Consider the following 19,440-nt stretch of genomic DNA (forward strand, 5'->3'; position numbering starts at 1 on the left):
AGGAGAATGAAAATACCACCTTCCACAAAGCTCACGTCCAATTGAATCAAGGAACTCAACATAAAACCAGATAAACTGAATCTAATAGAGAAGAAAGTCAGAAAAGGGCTCAAACTCATGGGCACAGGGGGAAATTTCCTGAACAGAACACCAATGGCTCAGGCTCTAAGATCAACAATCGATAAATAGGATCTCATGAAACTGTAAAGCTTCTGCAAGGCAGAAGACATCGTCAGTAGGACAAATCGGCAACCTGCAGGTTGGGAAAAGATCTTCAGTAACCATACATTTGACAGAGGGCTAATATCCAAAATATATAAAGAGCTCAAGAAGTTAACCTCCAAAAACCCAAGTAACCCAATTGAAAAATAAGGTACAGAGCTAAACAGAGAATTCACAACAGAAGAATCCCGAATGGTCAAAAAGCACTTAAAGAAATGTTCAAAGCCCCTAGTCATCAGAGAAATGCAAATCAAAACGACCCTGAGATTCCACTTCACCCCAATCAGAATAGCTAAGATCAAAAACTCAAGTGACACCAGAAGCTGGTGAGGTTGTGGAAGGAACACTCCTTCATTGCTGGTGGGATTGCAAACTGATACAACCACATTGGAAATCAGTCTGCAGTTCCTCAGAAAGGTGGCACTATTTCTACCTAAAGACCCAGCTATAGCACTCCTGGGCATATACCCAAAAGATGTCCCACCATGCCACAGGGACACATGCTCCACCATGTTCATAGCAGCCTTATTTATAATATTCAGAACCTGGAAACAACCCACATGTCCCACAACAGAAGAATGGATACAGAAAATGTGGTTCATTTATACAATGGAATACTATTCAACTATTAAAAATGAGGTCATCATGAATTCTTTAGGTTTTTTTTAGTAGTTAGTTTTAGCCTTTTTGATAAATAAAATAAGCCAAAATCAACTTATTTTTAAAGATGCCAAAAAGATCAGAAACACTTAGTTCTGACATTTCAAGTAAAATTAATAGGATTTCTAGTGCTATGAACTGTATTCTTGGACTGTAGATAACTTGTGACCAATTCATCTTTAGGGAGGAAAAAAAGCAAATTCATGCTTTCTCTGTAATGGTCTATGGTTAGACCTTTGTGAATTATCTGCATTCTAATAATATTATCTTCTTACAGATAATCTTGATTCATTACAGAATAGAAAACCTGATAGACCTGAACACTTTCCTCTTTTTTCCTTTTTTTCCTTTTAATTAATTTATTTTTTTATACTCCATATTCTATTCCTCTCCCATCCACCCTTTGACTGTCCCACATCCCATACCTCCTCCCCACCCCCTGTCTCCACGTAGATGTCCCCACTCTAACCCCACCAGACCTCTAAATTCCCCGGGACCTCCAGTCTCTTGAGGGTTAAGTGCATCATCTCTGAATGAACTCAGAAGTCCTCTACTATATGTGTGTTGGGGGCCTCATATCAGCTGCTGTATGCTGCCTGTTTGTGGTCCAGTGTTTGAGAGATCTTGTGGGTCCAGATTAATTGAGACTGCTGGTCCTCCTACAGGATCGCCCTTCTCCTCAGCTTCTTGCAGCCTTCCCTAATTCAGTAACAGGGGTCAGCTGCTTCTGTCCATTGGTTGGCTGCAAATATCTGCATCTGACTCTTTCAGCTGCTTGTTGGGTCTTTTGGAGGGCAGTCATGATAGGTCCCTTTTTGTGGGCGCTCCATAGCCTCAGGAATAGTGTCAGGCCTTGGGACCTCCCCTTGAGCTGGATCCCACTTTGAGCCTGTCACTGGACTTTCTTTTCCTCGGGCTCCTCTCCGTTTCTATCTGTGTAATTCTTTCAGTCAGGAACAATTATGGGTCAGAGTTTTGACTGTGGGATGGATGGTGGGGGATAAAGATCACTTTCAAATATTAAAATTCTGTCAGATGAATAATAAATGTTTATTATTTCAAAAAGCATATGTGACCCTGGTGCCCCTGGGTGTCAAGAAAGAGCATCACGGTCACATATATGAGGCAAATCATCATCCTTATAACAAAGCCTAGAGACTTGTTTAAAAAGAGGAGGAAGGCCTAGTACTTGATAATAAATTTGCCATTAGCAATACTGTCATCCAAAGTGTGCCATCTTCACCACCTTTATTTGAAAACAAATGTTACATTTTTTTTTCAAATAAATTCATTGAACTTTATTTTCATATCAAAACACCATAGTTTTCAAAGAATTTGTTAGCCAATAAGTCAGACAAAAATGAATTTGAGCCCTGGCATTGTTTGTTCAATAACAGTACATGACATATATTTCCAAGTATATGGGTTTATTAGCAGAGATAGTAATGGCTAAGTTATTGTTAATGTATATGGTAAAAATTGTAACGTTTTAGGTTTAAATCAGCAGGCAAAGACACTTTGTAGGAATTAAAGATGGGAAGGAGCACATGAAGGCTCAGGGAAGACTCCCTGGCAGGCTTTCGGGCACGCTGTTGTGGAGAAGTTAGCTTTACAAAGCCAGCCTGTAATTCGGGGGAGCAGAAGCTTCAAGACACGTTGATCACATGGGAGCTAGACAGATAAATATATAATAGAAAATCAATAGATAGACAAATGGATATGCAAATATGAAGATAGATGATAGAGAGATTAATGGAAGATTTCCTGAAAGTCACTTACAGTTTTCCTACCATTGAACTAGCAATAAGGAACACATTGAATTTTCAGATTTTAGTATCATTAAAAAAGTAGTTACCAAATTAGTTTTGCATATATTGTCGTGATTGCCTGTATCAAAAGATTCCATAGAATATAATAGGTATTTATTATGGACACTTATAACAACATATAATGAATAGCTAGGTCATACAATGAGATAAAGTGTAACCAAACTATGCAGGGATTGAAAATATATCCTATTGCCTTTCCAAAGGCTAAAGAGGCAGGAGAGGAGAACATTCTTTATGCTCCAGTCGGTTCTTGGAAATTCTTTAGGCAAACATAAACAGAAGGAACGAGCTGCAAGGGTCAGAAGCCAGGCATGTCATAAACCTCTTAAGGTTCCATAGGAAAGCAGAGAAGCACTAATGGCATCAGTGTCTAAGGGACCATTCCCAGTGCACTGCAGAGTGTTGAGATGTCTAAGGGACCATTCCCAGTGCACTGCAGAGTGTTGAGATGACTAAGGGACCATTCCCAGTGCACTGCAGAGTGTTGAGATGTCTAAGGGACCATTCCCAGTGCATTGCAGAGTGTTGAGATGTCTAAGGGACCATTTCCAGTGCACTGCAGAGTGTTGAGATGACTAAGGGACCATTCCCAGTGCACCGCAGAGTGTTGAGATGTCTAAGGGACCATTCCCAGTGCACTGCAGTGTTGAGATGTCTAAGGAACCATTCCCAGTGCACTGCAGAGTGTTGAGATGTCTAAGGGACCATTCCCAGTGCACTGCAGAGTGTTGATTTAGTTGCTCAGAACAGCAAATGGCTTGTTAGGATGTCAGGTAACTGTCAAGTCTGCTTATATTTACAGCACATTCTGCTTCTCAAGTCAGCCTTCTTCAGAAAGGCATAGAAAGGAAGTCATATATATATATATTTTTTATTGGAGGCTCCAAATGTAATTTTAGTAGTAATTCACTTAAGACAATACATATTTTTAAATGTATAATATGAAATACACAATTTGACACTTTTAAGAGATTAATTGATAGGCTAAAGCTCAAAATTGAATAAATCAGTTTTAATCAGAAATCATAGTAATGTATTTGCTATAAAGTTGTTTTTGGGTTGATCAGATTTATTCTTATATCCTGTGTTAGTGATTTTGTACTTGAAAGTCACCTTGGTCTTCCAAGTGCTATGCCTTTGATCAAATGTCTTTTTATCTCACTTCTTATTTCTCCTTGTCAATGTGACAGTACCATTTCAGGGCACCCCAAGCTCATTTCTAGTGAGTTTTAACCAAATATATTGAAAACTAAGATAGAAGAAACCAGAAGCTATGGGGTTCAAATGAGAAACCATTTTTTTAGCACCATCTTTATCATCATTTCTCCTGTCCACTTTTCAAATTAATTTGCCCATCAGAAATAGCTTTAAAACACTTAAAATAGATTTATCCTGTTTCCTACAGTCTCACTACCAAAAAGATCCAAAAGAAATCAAGTTAATATATGAAGGCATCTGCATTGCCAAGATGATAACCAGTGGAGATATCCTAACTGCCCATCAGCTAGTGAGTAGATATGAAAGAGTACAAACACAGCACGCTATTCACACACTGAAAATGAATCTCTGTTGCTTGCATGATACATGAGTTAGACAGAACAGCATGATCTCAGCCATGTGTAATATAAATATTTACCTCATAGAAGTTAAAAGTAAAAGGAAGTACAGGATTTAAGAGAGTTCAGAAAAGGTGTGGCCACTGAGTATTGACTTAGGATAGAACAGATGTGTTATTGTATGGTAGAATAACTACATAACTACAATGCGCTGTGTATCTCAAAAAACTAGAAGAACAGAAGTCAAATATTTTTGCTATAAAAAAGAGTTACACCTGTTGGCTTGTACCTATAACTGTACAACTCAGATTATATATATATATTATATATATGTATATACATATATATAATATATATGACAATATTATATATATATGACAATTCCCACAAGTTCAAGGCAAACTTGGTCTACCTAAAGGTGTTCCAGGACCTAGAACCAAAAATATTAAAAATAAAAATAAAATTAAAGAGAAATGTTTGAGGAAATATATATGTGGAACTTTATCTAAGAGTTGTATAATATGTGATATATCAAAATATCACATACTACCTTAGAAATGCATATATAATTTTCTACATCTCAGCAATAAAATAAATTTTAAAATAGCTACAACATATGAAACAAATAGTGACATTAAGTTCTTTAATAAGGGGGGCTGGAGAGGTGGCTCAACGGTTAAGAGCACTGACTGCTCTTCTAGAAGTCCTAAGTTCAATTCCCAGCAACCACATGGTGGCTCACAACCATCTGTTATGGTCATTCAGTGCAGTCTTCCACTGTGTCTGAAGACAGCTACAGTGGACACACACATATGAAATAAATATGGCCAGAGTGGGGCCGGAGTAAGCAGGAGCAGTGAGAAAAAAAGTTCGTTAATAAGCTCTAACCAATTGCTAATATGTACTTCATATTTCTTTAACCAGGAACTTTCTCTACATCAAGTATTACAGACATCTGCCAGTGAATTGACCATAATCATTTCTCAGAAACTTATAGTCAAAACCAGATGAACATTAAAGAATTATAACTAATTTTATGGTTAGAATGAAATTAAATTCAACTGTGCCATATATACATATATATATATATATATATATATACATATATATTGAAGTAAACTTTGTCATCAGTTAAAAACAGTATTTTATAGGTGTTTTTCTCCCCTTAACATTATCTGAACTAAGAGGTCATACTAACACTGTCATGATTCCCACAAATAATAATAATGGCCATTGACCTCACTGGAGGCAGAATCAGATTCTTCATCTAAGAGCTGACAACAGAACCTATGTAGCACCTGTCCATGCCATTTGTGAGTAGTAATCTATTCGGCCCCTTGTTTGGCATATGCTCCATGTTCTTTACGTCCGAGACGCACTTCTGAACAGATATTTTAAATGATCCCTCTGAGCCTAGGGAAGGCCCTCAAGATTCTCTCCTCATGGCAAAGTATTTCTGAGCAGCACACAGGTGAACTTACAGAGTGGTTCTCGCTCCTTTGTTTGTGATAGGAGTATGATGAAGAGTGGGCCAAGAAAATTCAGAGTGAGAAGTTTCGCTGGCATAACTCTCAGTGGTTGGAGATGGTGGAGAGCCGTCAGATGGATGAGAGTGAGCAGTACTTGTATGGTGATGATCGGATTGAGCCATACATCCACGAAGGTGACATTCTTGAAAGGCCTGACCTTTTCTACAACTCAGGTAAAGGGATGGCCAAAGCAAACACGTACGCTCCCTTTGTGTGCTATCTCTTCGTCATGCACACTCCCAAACTCTAAGCACACTTTGAGTATCCAAGTGGTCTTCTGGTGATAATTTCATTTGATAGCAACTATGTGCACCAAACAAAACTAGCAACATTATGGTGTGATCTCCATTTAAAGTCTATGTAGCCAGGACAGTCAATGGCTGTTAGATGATTTCTACTACTACATAAATTAAACAAATGTCTTCAGGATGTCTGAATTCTAATCAGCAATGTGGCATGCATTGTTCTGTGTTCTAACACCTTTAAGATGATAGTCCATGTTATTCAAATGCTGCATTTATTAGAACACTGTTGAGCATGGCTAATTACAGGGATGAGTTTGCCACAGAGATGGTAAAGTTTCACATGTTTTGCTTTTAGCATTTTTGCACCACCATCAGTATTGGCAATACTGAATTGAAATCATTTATAGTTGAGACAAAAGAGAGGATTTCCAATGAAGTCCTGCGGAAGACTCAAAATAAGAGTATTAGGCGGAAGGATGTCTTAAGGATGGGGAGCTTTCCTAACATGAACAGGTGTGGCTTCAACCCTGTTACCAAAGAAAAATGAAAAAGAATTAAAGTAATTATAGCTAAATTAATGAAAATTTGTGGTGTATGATCAATAATTGGATGATAATATAATTTGGCATTATAGCTGATCGCTGATAATAAATGTCACATTAATCAGTAATACTGTTCATATTTTATTTATGTCTCACAAATATATACTGTACAAATTTCACATATGTATTATATATTGTTTTATATTTAATATAGACATCTGAATTCCAAAACAATAAGCTCCAGTATACAAATGGAGTAGCTTCTTCCTCACCAAATTCTACAGCAGTTAGGGGTACTGCTCCTTCCAGCCAGACAGGGGAGGACATTAGTTGCAGCCCACTAGAGTTTCTGAGCTTAAGAGCATGTGACTTTTCCTTACATATTCAGAATTTATGAAGGAAAATAATGCAAAATATATATATGATGCTTTTGTTCCCAGGAATCACGATATTCTTAGAATCAAGTTTCTTGCTTTGAAGATTGATAGCTACTTTGTCAGTATCAATCAATTCCAAGTATCTGCAAGACAGCCACAGTTCACAGCATTTGTTTAAACCTTTGCTTTTTAACACAGTTTACGTTTTAGAACACTTCTTTAAGTTATACCACATTTCTAAAATTATTTAAATCAGTGTCTTAGAATGCAAATTGTAAATATTTCCTATGAGATACTTTATAAGTTAATCATGATATATGTGTGTATATCTATATACATGTTTTATTGTCATAAAAGAATATATGTCTGTCTGTATTATAAACTGAAATTAGAAACAGTGATCACTGATGAGAAAATAAGTAACCTTTAAATACATGAAGAGTGACTATCATCCCTAGACATCCTTTGGTTTTTGCACATCCACATCCTGACAGTAGATGATGAGTCTTTCACTGTGCAGGCTCCATGCTATGAGTTTGGAGACACTGATTGCTACAGGCAAGTTCTCAATACTTTTTATTTCATGAATGTTTACCATTTCCTTCCATGAAGTCCAAGAATTAGATGAATCTCTGTACCATTTCTTGATGTATCTCATGATAATGTCAGCCCCTTTTATTATCTGCAGTTTTATTTCAGAAACATCAGGAAATTGAGGGGTGTGTCTTCAATATAGGATTAATATCACTTTGGTATTTTACTTTAGTCTATAATTTTTAGGTTTCTCAAACTCTCATCCTGAATTATTTGGTTTTAATTTTACAGAATTTATTAGTATTTTAATTTAACCTTGTTAATATTAGCCAGATTTTGACAAAATACTAAATATAAAATTTAGTTCTATTTATCTTCTTAGCTTCTTTCCTGTCCTTCTGTTGTGTCTTGGAATTCCCAATGATCCCATTTTGTATCTTCCCAATGTTTACCTGGTATTGAATTTATAGAACATTTAATTTCTAGCAGACATAAAATCAGAACTAAATATTACTTTGACTTTTGAGATTTTAATTGAAGTTCACCTATTTTAAACTTGGTAAAAATAATAAGGTTAGTATCAGTTGTATACACTAACAAATTCAACAATTAAATAATAGCCTAAGACATTATTATATGGTTTATGCCAAGTGACTAGTATGGAAATTTTATGAAAATACAAGGCACTGTGCTTATACTTTTGCTAACTATACTAATTAGATTACCATTCAAGCAATTTTGAATATACTTTTATTTCAAACAACTTTCATTCATCTATTTACTTATTTGTATGTCATGGCATGTGTCTAGAAAGCAAAGAACAACCTGCCCAAGTCAGCTGTCTTTCACATGTGCATTCCCTATATCTAACTCAGGTCCTGAGGCTTGGCAGCCTTTACACATAGAGCCATCTCACGCAAACAAATGCTTCATTTAAGTCCTACTAATATTTGAGGACTCAAACCAGTTATACCTTGATACTGCCTCTCCCCAAGTAGGGTTGTCTAACCCTATTAATAGTAGTTCTTTATATTTTACAGTGTTAATATTCCCTGTTATATATATATGTGTGTGTGTGTGTGTGTGTGTGTGTATAGTTGTGTAATATTTGTAAATAAATTATTTTGTTGTATCCAAAGAGAAATTCTTTCAAAAGGAATAATGTGTATTTATTATGTATATTTGGGGATCATACTATTTTAGATTCAGTAATCCAGCACAGGAAACTCAGAGTCCTTAAATCCATGCAGTTAATCAGAAGGCATATACTAAAAGGTTTGTTTTAGGCTTAGGGTGTCCCTGAAGCCATAATACAGATCTCCTAGTGTCCAGTAATTGTTATTCCTCTACATCAGCCTACACATAGCAGCCTTTTTAGAGTCTTGGGACAACTGAGAAAAAGCAATATAAACTCTTAAATCATTTTTTTTTTTAAACTGACAGACTGAGGGATAAAAACTTAAAGCAAAAACCAAGCTCTTTAGGGGATCGCGTGCATCTGACAGTGTGATGGTATGACTATATTATGAGTAATAACTAATGAAGATCAAGTTTTTAAAAAAAATTTCATCTTGTATAGCTCACCCATTTAAGACCATAAGATGTATAAGCCATTTCATATAAAAAATTGATAACAAGTTTGTGTGTTTTAATGTTTGCCATTTAAATTGTCAAATGGTTTTTATTAACAAACTAATTTTGATATATTACCAATTGTGATATATAAATGAAGCTATGTGGATATAAAATTAGAAACATGCTGAAGTATTGCTCTTTGCCAGCACCGTGGCATCCCATTGCCTCCTTTGCCTTTATTCATACCCTTATGTTAGCCTAACCCATCACTCTTCTCCCTACCACACCCGATGCTTTTCTCCGTTTGTGTCTTTTCTTGTCCACACTTCTGTAAGTACCTGGAGGGCAGTCTGTCTTGTTTCTGATTGCACTGGTATTAGCACTCAGTGACTGCTCTATTATTATGTCTGACCGCTTGTGTATGGGTGGCCTCCAACACATACTCCAGGGATAATGGTCCTTCTGACAGCTTTATTTCCAGACTAAACAGGTTTCTAATGTGTTGCTCAATACAGTAATTTTTATTTTATTCACAATAAATGTGTTTCACTAATCCCTGCTTTGGCTCTGTGTAGATGGACTGATTACCTCTGAAGGAGCAATAAGTCCAGACTTCTTCAATGACTTTCACCTCCAGAATGGAGATGTGGTTGGGCAGCACTCATTTCCTGGCAGGTAAGCAGTGTTCCAAGAAGAACTCAGGAGTGGCGTCTCCTTTGTTTTTTAAAGGCTGGGGTTTTCTTCAGTCTAACATTTCTCTGCCTTTGTCATTACAAGGAGTGTAAAAGTCGTTCATCTCTTCAGGAAAATGCTTTTTTTTTTTTTAGTTAATTTATTAAAAAGTAATGCTTCATTGCTTTAGAAAATATTATTTGAAAAAGATAATAGTTTCCAATAATGAACACAGATTATTTTGTAGTGTATCCAAAACAAATAAAATACAAGAGCACATGGGCATATAGTTTAACAACATTCATGTACCACCTTGTTGAAAAGTTGCTATTTTGATTAGTAGAAGACTTATAATTGTAGGATTGGCAGTAAGCAAAACTTAAAAGGAAAATAATATCTGCTAAGCTAGGATTGTTTGATAGTAACAAAGTTGACTGCAGCAGCACCCAGCTTCATTACTAATGCTCCTACAGATTTTTAAAATTGTTTTAAAATGTATAGAAAACATTTTCCTCCTGTGCCCTCGCTAGAGGTGGAGTGCTTTCATTCCAGCTGATCCTTGGTTGGAATTTCACACTGAGCTGTCAACTGAATAGGCAGAATCTTATTTTCCCTAAAATGTTTTTCACTTAAATTACTGACTTAGTTTCTATTTTTAAAACCCTATTTTTAGTAACATAAATATAGCAACATATATATAGTAAATATAGCCTGCTATATTCATCTGTAAATATTTTTCATATAATAAATGTTTATACAATTTTCTTACAATAAATTTTTATCATATTTTTCTATACCAACTTTATGCTTTTTCACTGTCTCTAAAAGTTAACAAAAGTCAAAAGAACAAATAAAAACTCAATAAGACAAAAAATAACAAAATGAAACAAAATACACACACACAAAATATGAGTGTTTTGTGTAGGCCATCTACCCCAGAGTATGGAGCCTTCTGTGGAGTTTGGCTGATATATCTATTGACACTGCATTAGAAAAAAAAATTACTTTTTTTTCCCCAGCAGATATTACTTGCAAATGGCTTCTTGGTTAAGGGTGGGACTTTGTATCCAGTTCCCTTCTCCATGCTGGGGTTTCATCTGGTATAGACCTGTGCAGGTCTCGCACGTGCTGTCATAGTTTCTGTGAGTTCATATGCAGGTCAGCCCTGCTGCCTTTGTATGATCCTGTTCTCACCTCTGACTCTTACAGTCTTTCTGCCTCTTCTTCCAAGAAGGTCCCTGAGCCTTGAGAGGGGAGTTTGATAAGCACTTCCCATGGAGGGCGAATTGCTCTGTACATTGTCAAGTTGTGAGTTTATGTGTTAATTGCCACCTATTGCAAGAAAGGGTTTCTTTGAGAAGGTTGAGTGGTATATTAATGTTTATCTTTAGGGGTCATTTTATTATTGTATTTCTTTAGCATAATAAAAGTGGTAGGTTTTCTCCTATGGAGCATGAACTATCTATTCTCAGGTTCTTGGCCACTTCATCAATGTCAAGTATGAGTCCACCTCATGGATGGTTTTTGAATAAAAAGCAGTAGCCGTTACTCCTATCACACTTGTGCCTCTCCTATGCCAGTCTGTCTTGAAGGAAGTTTGCTAGTGAAGGTTGCAGTATTTGTAGCTGAATAACATTGAAGATTACTTTTCTCCCCAAGTAGTTTGCAAAGTTGTTCCAGCACCATGAATACAGTGTCCACCACACAGTGGTCATCACCTGGAGCCCATCACAGTGTCCAAAACACAGTGCTTATCAGTGTCCATCATCCAGTGATCTTCACAAAGTGTCCAACACACATTGTCTCTCACACAGTAACCATCACCCAGTGTCCACCACACAGTGTTTATCACCAGGTATCAATCACAGTGTACAACACACAGTGGTACTCAGTGTACATCACTCAGTGATCTTTACAAAGTGTCCAACATACAGTGTCCATCACAGAGTGACCATCACACAGTGTCCACCACACAGTGTTCATCACCCAGTGTCCATCACATTGTCCAGTACACAGTGGTCATCAGTATTCATCACCCAGTGATCTTCACAAAGTGTCCAACACACATTGTCCATAACAATGTGACCATTGCTCATTGTCCACCACACATAGGTTCTCACGAAGTGTCCATCACAGTGTCCATCACACAGTGATCATAACACAGTGTCCACCACACAGTGGTCATACCCCAGTGACATCTCAGTGTCCAACACATTCTCCATCACACAATGGTCATCAGTGTCCATTACCCTGAGATCTTCACAGTAGGGGTAAAGTGTCTAGTTGGACATCAGTTCAGTTCTCCATGTGGTGTCCATATGCAATACCATCTTACTTTGAGGTTGTAGAGGATACCAATAACAAAGGCTAAATCTATTTTTTTTTTTCTGGAGTTCAGGACCAAACCCAGGGCCTTGCGCGTGCTAAGCAAGTGCTCTACCACTAAGCTAAATCCCCAAGCCCAGGCTAAATCTATTTTAAGTAATGCATTCATTGCTTTTTCCTGACCAGTGTTATCTCAGTGATCAATTGAAATAAATTTGATACAACTATAATTATGATAGTTGATGTAAATAGTATTGATCATCTATTATATATAATCTACTTTACAAGTATCTGTCTTTTTAAAATTCCACTCTAAATTTTTAAAGCAAGAATTATATCTGTTTTACAGATAAAGAAACCACAGCTAATTAAAGTATCTAGTAGAGGTGACCTAATATGCATGGGTGCATGGAAATACTACCTCTATGCATAAATTCATAGCAAAGCTTTCTTTAAATTATGCTTATATTGTCTCTTATGCTAAGTGATATATTCATGAAATGTGAAGTTTGGTCTTCTATAATGGCCTCTCAATGACAACACAAGAAATAATTTCATCATATACTTGGTTGACATATTAAAAAAATCCCTTGCCTCAAGACATAAAAGCTAACCATAACAAAAAACTTTGATTTTTTTTTCTGAAGCATCTGACATTCCAGTTATAAATATTTAATTAGCCTATATAATTATTATATACTACTAATGTGAAGATTCACAGTACAAATGTTTTCTGTAAAATTAAAAATGAAAGTTGATTTGAGTACATAATCTTATAACAAAAAAAAGGCTTATCATTTATAAACCTTATTGTTCTGATATTGTAATTACTCTTTCCCTTCTGGGTCACAGTAAGTATTGTCCTAGAGATGGTCCCAATCTAAAAACAGCAGACTGCTACAGATCTTGCCTTACTTCCTTAAATAAGACCTGTTTCATTTTAATGTAATTCAATGGCTTCAAATAAGTTAAACCTTTTGATTATGTAGTCAGGCATGTGGGACATTTGTATGACCCCAGCCTTCAGGAATATAAGGCAGGGAGGTCCAAGGTCAGCCAGGGTCATATGGTGAGACTCTCTCTCAAAATTTTCCAATATGAGGGTAATTGAATATATGTCAGTAAATCTTGAGACCAATTCAACAAAGTTTATCACTTTTAATTATAGTTTATAAAACTATATAGCTTTATTGAGAGATATATTTAGTGATAATATTTCATATTTTAAAATTTCAATATTTTGCTTTTCATTTATGTTAAATTTTAGTGACTAGGAAAATCCATATAGAACTTCTTTATTGAAAACTACTTTGATATATTCTTTTATGAAGTAAAGCAGCTACTTAAATATTTTTACCCTTGAAAATGAACCAAAGGCTCCTTTAAAAACAAAAGAGTAATATATTTACTGTAATTATTTTGATTTGAGAATTGTTTATCCTTTAAAAAACTTTCCCTGAAATAGTATTATCTTTAAGAACTTTATAAGCTTTAGCCGGGCGGTGGTGGCGCACGCCTTTAATCCCAGCACTTGGGAGGCAGAGGCAGGCGGATTTCTGAGTTCGAGGCCAGCCTGGTCTACAGAGTGAGTTCCAGGACAGCCAGGGCTACAGAGAAACCCTGTCTCGGAAAAACCAAAAAAAAAAAAAAAAAAAAAAAAAAAAAAAAAAAAAAAAAAAAAAAGAACTTTATAAGCTTTAAATCATATAAGCATATCACTTTTTCTTTTTATTTGTAGAAGCATAATTTACTATTAATTTTTTTTGAATTTTTATAGATAACAAATTAAATGAAAAAGGATGTTCAAACATGTCAGCAGAGATGTGGTTTACAGCAGAGAGAGGATTTCTAATAAGCCTTTTGTACCTCTGTTCAGGAACAATTCTTAGTTAAATAAGTTTATTCTTAATTTACTGTTTTGCTTATTCAGATATTTTTAGTTATTTAAGATTCTCTTTATTCTTTGAGAATCTCATAACATACATAAACTGTGTTTTGATTGTATTTACTTCACATTTCCTTCCTACAGCTTCTCTAAGATAAGATTCTACTTTGACAGTAGAAAACCATGGATCATCAGTTAGGCATATTTATTCTAATTCTGGAAATACTTAAACATATTAAATTGCTATAATTATTCACACATTTTGTTATGATGATCTTGCTGAGTGATGTGAAATCTTAAACTACAGGCTAGCTCTCAGTTTCTAATATCTAGGAGATAAACTTTAAAACTCATTAAATAACATCAACTCAAAGTGCTGATTGTGAAAATTTCCATTTTATTAACTCACTTTAAATAATATAAGAATATATTTCCATAAATGCTCCATTCACTAACCTGGAATTGTTGCCTTCTAACTCTCACCTCTCCTGGGGTTAAAAAGACAAAAGAACTGTCAGGCAGTTCTGTGAGCACCAGGCACAAACATGGCATACACAGACGCAGGTAAAACACCCATACATAGAAATGAGAAAATAATGTTTAAAAAAGCAGCTCTTTATACATGCATATGTATGTATATCGAGAATGTGACAGCAAAGTTGAGTGGCAGTACAGTATCTCATTTACTTTAAAAATTGCTTTGTTTTAGATATGTTGCTTCTGCCTGAAAGGCTGTGAACAAATAGTGTTCTCCTTGGATTTAAAATGTGACAATCCTGGTTACCCTTAGAGGGAAGAAGTGTGGCCTCTGTGGAGCCTCCCTCTAAGTCAGGGAAATACCCAGATGGCCTGCCAGCTCTTCCCTGCTTCCTTATCGTGGTCTTGATGACTAAGCCTAGCAAAGTTATGTAAGGAAGAATAATAAAAGATTAATGTAGAAGCAGTAACAATGTCTCATCAGCACTGTTTGAGTGATTGACCATGGCATGTGTGACAGAGCATGAGACAAGTTACAGCAGTGGGAAGTGCCACCGCCACTCAGCTTCCATGGCTTTCAGGCTTTATTATCGGAACATTTCAATTTGAGTAGATTCCTGTAAGTAGTTGATCCTGGGTGTCTCCTAGGTAAAGAATAAATTACTAATTTGTATGACATCTGGTTTTTTTCAATTGTTCAGATTTTTCTCTTTTCTCTAATGATGTTTAATAACTAAAAGATATATAAATTAAAATCTGAGAAACTAAACCAAATTGAAAAAAGTGTTAAGACCTAATGTATATCGTTGCTTTTCCTAAAGCCCAAGTCAAAGGTGCTCATAGTCTGAGGGTCTGTGTTTCTGTAATATGGTGAGTCAGTTTAATTGGAAACAGTGAAAGCTGTTAAACTCATCTATCTCATTCTACAAGAGAGACTGGACGTTTGATAAAATAGATGCTGGCAGTCAGACAGCAAATCCTTGGCTTTAGACACATGTCACTATTGGTTTGAACCTCTTGGCGCCAGGATTTCCCAACATTTAGAGCTAATGCAAAATGCATTAGGGCTCCAAGGCATTAGCTCTGAGGTTGCCAGTCACAGTGTCAAATGTAAATCTCCCCAGCTCTGAACTGGGGCTGGGGTGAGGTGGAACTCGGTATTGAAGCTAATTAAAAGGAATGGGAGCAAGGCAAGGCTCTTGGGTTTTTTTTTTTTTTTTTTTTAATGTTATGTACTATGTATTCATGCCATATTTTTGGACCTTTTTTTATTATAACTCTTACTTTTCAAGACTAACAAGAACCTCATGTTAAGAGTATTCTTAAACTGCTTCCAGCTTTTACAAATCAGTTTTTGTTGCAGTAAAAATGGTCCATTTTCCTTTTATAGGAATCCAATTTTCATAAACTGGAAAAAAACGCAATCTGCTTCAGTTTCCTAGGGCTTTGAAAAATATTTTTCAGAGAACTTGGCACTCTTTGTGGTTGGTAGAATGATGTCATCACTGACCATCTCGCTGAGGTCAAAGTGAACTGGACTTACACATGACCTGTTCCTTGCTTCATATGCCTTAATTTTCTGTGTGTTTTCTTTCTTGGAGTATTTTACTATTACTTGTTTTGTGTTTAAGCTTATATATTATGCATGTATGACTCTCACTGTAGCCTCTTTATCTTGTGAACCATTAAATAGCAGCTGAAATGTTACTTGCAGGATCATCATGAAGTAACAAAATATTTCTCTGAATGAAAGAATCCTTTATACTAATTTTAACTATAAGTTACACTTCCATATTGACTGTACCTGCCACGGCATGCACGTGGAGATCAGAGGGAAGCTGCAGGAATCAGCTCTTTCCTTTCATGATGGACTCCAAGTCCTAAACGCAGGTTGTCTGGCTGCTAGGAAGCTCCCTTGGACTAGGTTGCCTTACCAGCCTCTTCGTTTTTCAAGTCTTGTTTCTCCTAACACTAGGATTCTATGTATACAAATTCTCGCTATAAGGCTACCCTTATCATCCTCCATCAAAACCCTAGCTTACCAAGACAAGGCCATTATCAAACGATATATAGTCTTAAAAGATAAAAATAACTCATTAAGTGTCCTGTATATTTAATGCATTGCTAAACTTCTTCTATACACTGAGTTCTTGACATGGTTGTATGTGTAGGTTCCCAAAAACTCCTTAGTTCTGGATATTTGCAGGCATGTTTTAAAGGACTGTTTGTAGGTTTAAATGGAGTTTTTTAAGCCTTGATTAAAAAAAAATAGAAGAGAGGCTGGAGAAATGGCTCAGCAGTTAAGAGCACCAGCTGCTGATTTAGAGGACTTGAGATTCAATTCCCAGTACCCACATGTTGCCTCACAAACATCTTTAACTCCAGTTCCAAGGGATTTGATGACCTTTTCTGACCCAGTGAGCACCAGGCACAAACATGGCATACACAGACCCAGGTAAAACACCCATACATAGAAATGAGAAAATAATGTTTAAAAAAGCAGCTCTTTATAAATGCATATGTATGTATATCGAGAATATGACAGCAAGGTTGAGTGGAAGTACAGTATCTCATTTACTTTAAAAATTGCTTTGTTTTAGATATGTTGCTCTGTCTGAAAATATACAGATCTATGGAAACTTTTATAATATATTAAAAATTAATTATGAATATTCAGTTATCCAAAGGATATTTTAGCTTATGTAAAAATATCTCAAACCCCATAGTAAATGCTGTCCGGGCCTAAATCAGAGGAATAATTTTAAGCTCTTTCTAGTTTTGTGAGTATTGGTGAAATAGAAATATGTTACAGAATTTCTTGAAATGAATAAAATTATTCATAAGCTATATAACTAAGGAAATTATGCCTAAGAGTGAAGTGATCGATCGTTCTCCTTGTAAACTTGTAGGATGCTAAAAACTGCTGAGCATGAGTGGCGGGGGCTACAAGACATTAGTGTCAGATAAACTAGTGTAAAGAAAGGGGTTTTAATTAAGAGACTTATGTGAAATAATCTTTATGAGAAATTTTATTTTACTTTCTGCATATTACCAATTGCATTTTTCAAGGTAAAATATTTCTAGGAACCTTTAAAATTTTCCAAGAATAAAATGTTTAAGACTTTTTAAAAAATCTAAATCTAAGTACACCAAGGCTAATAACTCAAATGTCTCTGACCTTCATCCCTACACACGTCATACTTGATCAAAGTCACCTATGTGAAGAGAGTGAAGAAGGAAAATAGAAATTAAGGGTCAGAGATTTTTAGGGAGCCAATTGGAACTGGGCAGTAATAAATACTGAAGCCCTTAAGCTCGGTATGAGGAGCAGCCTTTGTTCCACGTGGTTACTGCATCCAGATGACAAGGAGATTCGTTAATCCTGGTGACCTCTGTTTGGGGAAGTAGAGAGAAAATATTTTTATAGGGGAGATGGAGCATTCACTTCATAGCAGGACAAATTACAAACCTATTTTGCTTTAATATATTTGGACATGTTTTCTTGCAAATTGGTATTTCACATTTAATTGAAGGCAAGCTGTGAAGAGTTTATTAATGCATTAAGTAATTAGTTAAAATGAAAGTGAAGGAATGAGGTGGCCTCAGTGGGAGAGTGAATGAATGCCTTGTGCAAGTCCCTTCTTGAGATAGTGGTACTTCTCTGGAGCCTGTTAAATGCATCCCTATGAGTTGGCTCTGTTTGTCTTCCTTGTCGGTTTTTATTTAGACTTTTTAGAGAGACAGCTTTTTTTGAGCAGTGAAAAGGCCTCCCTCCACTGCTTAGTCACTAATTATTTGCATTTCCCATGGAAAATTGAATTAGATTTTATTAGTAAATTGGGCCTATAACCTTTAAGGCTAGATTTTATTAGATTATTAAGGCTAGATTTATTAGATCAGCATTAGCAAACTGTAAGCTTTACTAAAAAATAGAAATACAAGGCAAAAATCACTGGAGCCTTGGGAACCTTGGGAAGCTGGTGTCTTGCTCTAGAGAGGTCGCCGTGCTTACGTGGAAATGTGGTCTCAGTTATTTACTTCCTTTACAAATTTAGACACAAGAGAGCTTGGCAGTAGACGTGTCCTCACTGGGGCAGTGCCGCTTCTATCTGGTGCTCTATCAGAGCAAAGCTTTGCATGTATACTAGCTGTGTTTAAAGCCCAAAGATTTTCTCAAAGGACACCACATTATTGAGACTTTATTAAGACTTTTGTTTAGGGGGAAAAAATACTGCTATAACTGAATCTACAAGTAAAATAATAGAACTGAATCCTGTAATAATGTTAACACATTGACTGTGAACAGCCTTGTATTTAAAGACATGACATAGGTGTTAACCCTGGCTTGGCTAGGAAATTGAACACATCCCTACCATTTTAGAAGGATTGTCTAGTGGTAAAGCTCATATGGTTTTCCAAGTGTACTGGTTTCATTTTTGTTGACTCTATAGATGCAATTGAGAGTGGATTTAGTCAGTTATGTTGGCGCATATCTGTATGCCCAGAATTCAGGAAGCCGAGACAAGAGGATATCAAGGCAGGCCAGCCTAGGTAATCATGTTACTCTGTTTCAAAATAAAGCAATTGCAAATATGAATTAAAAGAAAGTCTAAAGTTTTTAAGTCTATGTGAGTTCTTGCAGGAGATGTTTGGGCTAGGTAATGCTATTAGCAAAAGTAGATCTTTTACTACAATGCAAACTACCATTTCAAATGCTTCCTTATTCATAGTTTAAATAGAATAACAAGCACTGTTCCTTTTAAAATGAGAGAGATAGGGCAGTCCATTTAGGCCTTGAGTTGTAGCATTAGGCATAGTCCTTAACTGGAGAGGACTGTGTAATTCAAGGTTGAGTTATTCTTTCTAGTCCTGTCTGTTTGGATGTGGCCTAACTGGTATGAATAGTCACTAAGTTTTCTTATATTAAAAACGTTTAACAAGCCGGGCAGTGGTGGTGCATGCCTTTAATCCCAGTACTTGGGAGCAGAGGCAGGCAGATTTCTGAGTTGGAG

The 19,440-nt window shown here is 36.0% G+C and overlaps 1 protein-coding gene across 5 annotated transcripts in view; it reads left to right on the forward strand.

Moving 5' to 3' along the window:
* Positions 1-19,440, forward strand: part of Kifap3 (kinesin associated protein 3) — a 130,467-nt gene that overhangs the window by 92,139 nt on the left and 18,888 nt on the right. For 3 of the 5 annotated variants that reach the window (XM_031387452.1, XM_031387473.1, XM_031387462.1), the window contains exons 18-20: positions 4,117-4,218; positions 5,780-5,969; positions 9,645-9,744. In XM_031387452.1, coding sequence (XP_031243312.1) covers positions 4,117-4,218; positions 5,780-5,969; positions 9,645-9,744 — 392 coding nt within the window. The remainder of the gene's footprint in view (positions 1-4,116; positions 4,219-5,779; positions 5,970-9,644; positions 9,745-19,440) is intronic. The other 2 variants (XM_031387481.1, XM_031387487.1) reach the window with 1 other exon arrangement.

The sequence above is a fragment of the Mastomys coucha genome, unplaced genomic scaffold, assembly GCF_008632895.1.
Source record: "Mastomys coucha isolate ucsf_1 unplaced genomic scaffold, UCSF_Mcou_1 pScaffold1, whole genome shotgun sequence".
Taxonomy (NCBI): Eukaryota; Metazoa; Chordata; class Mammalia; order Rodentia; family Muridae; genus Mastomys; species Mastomys coucha.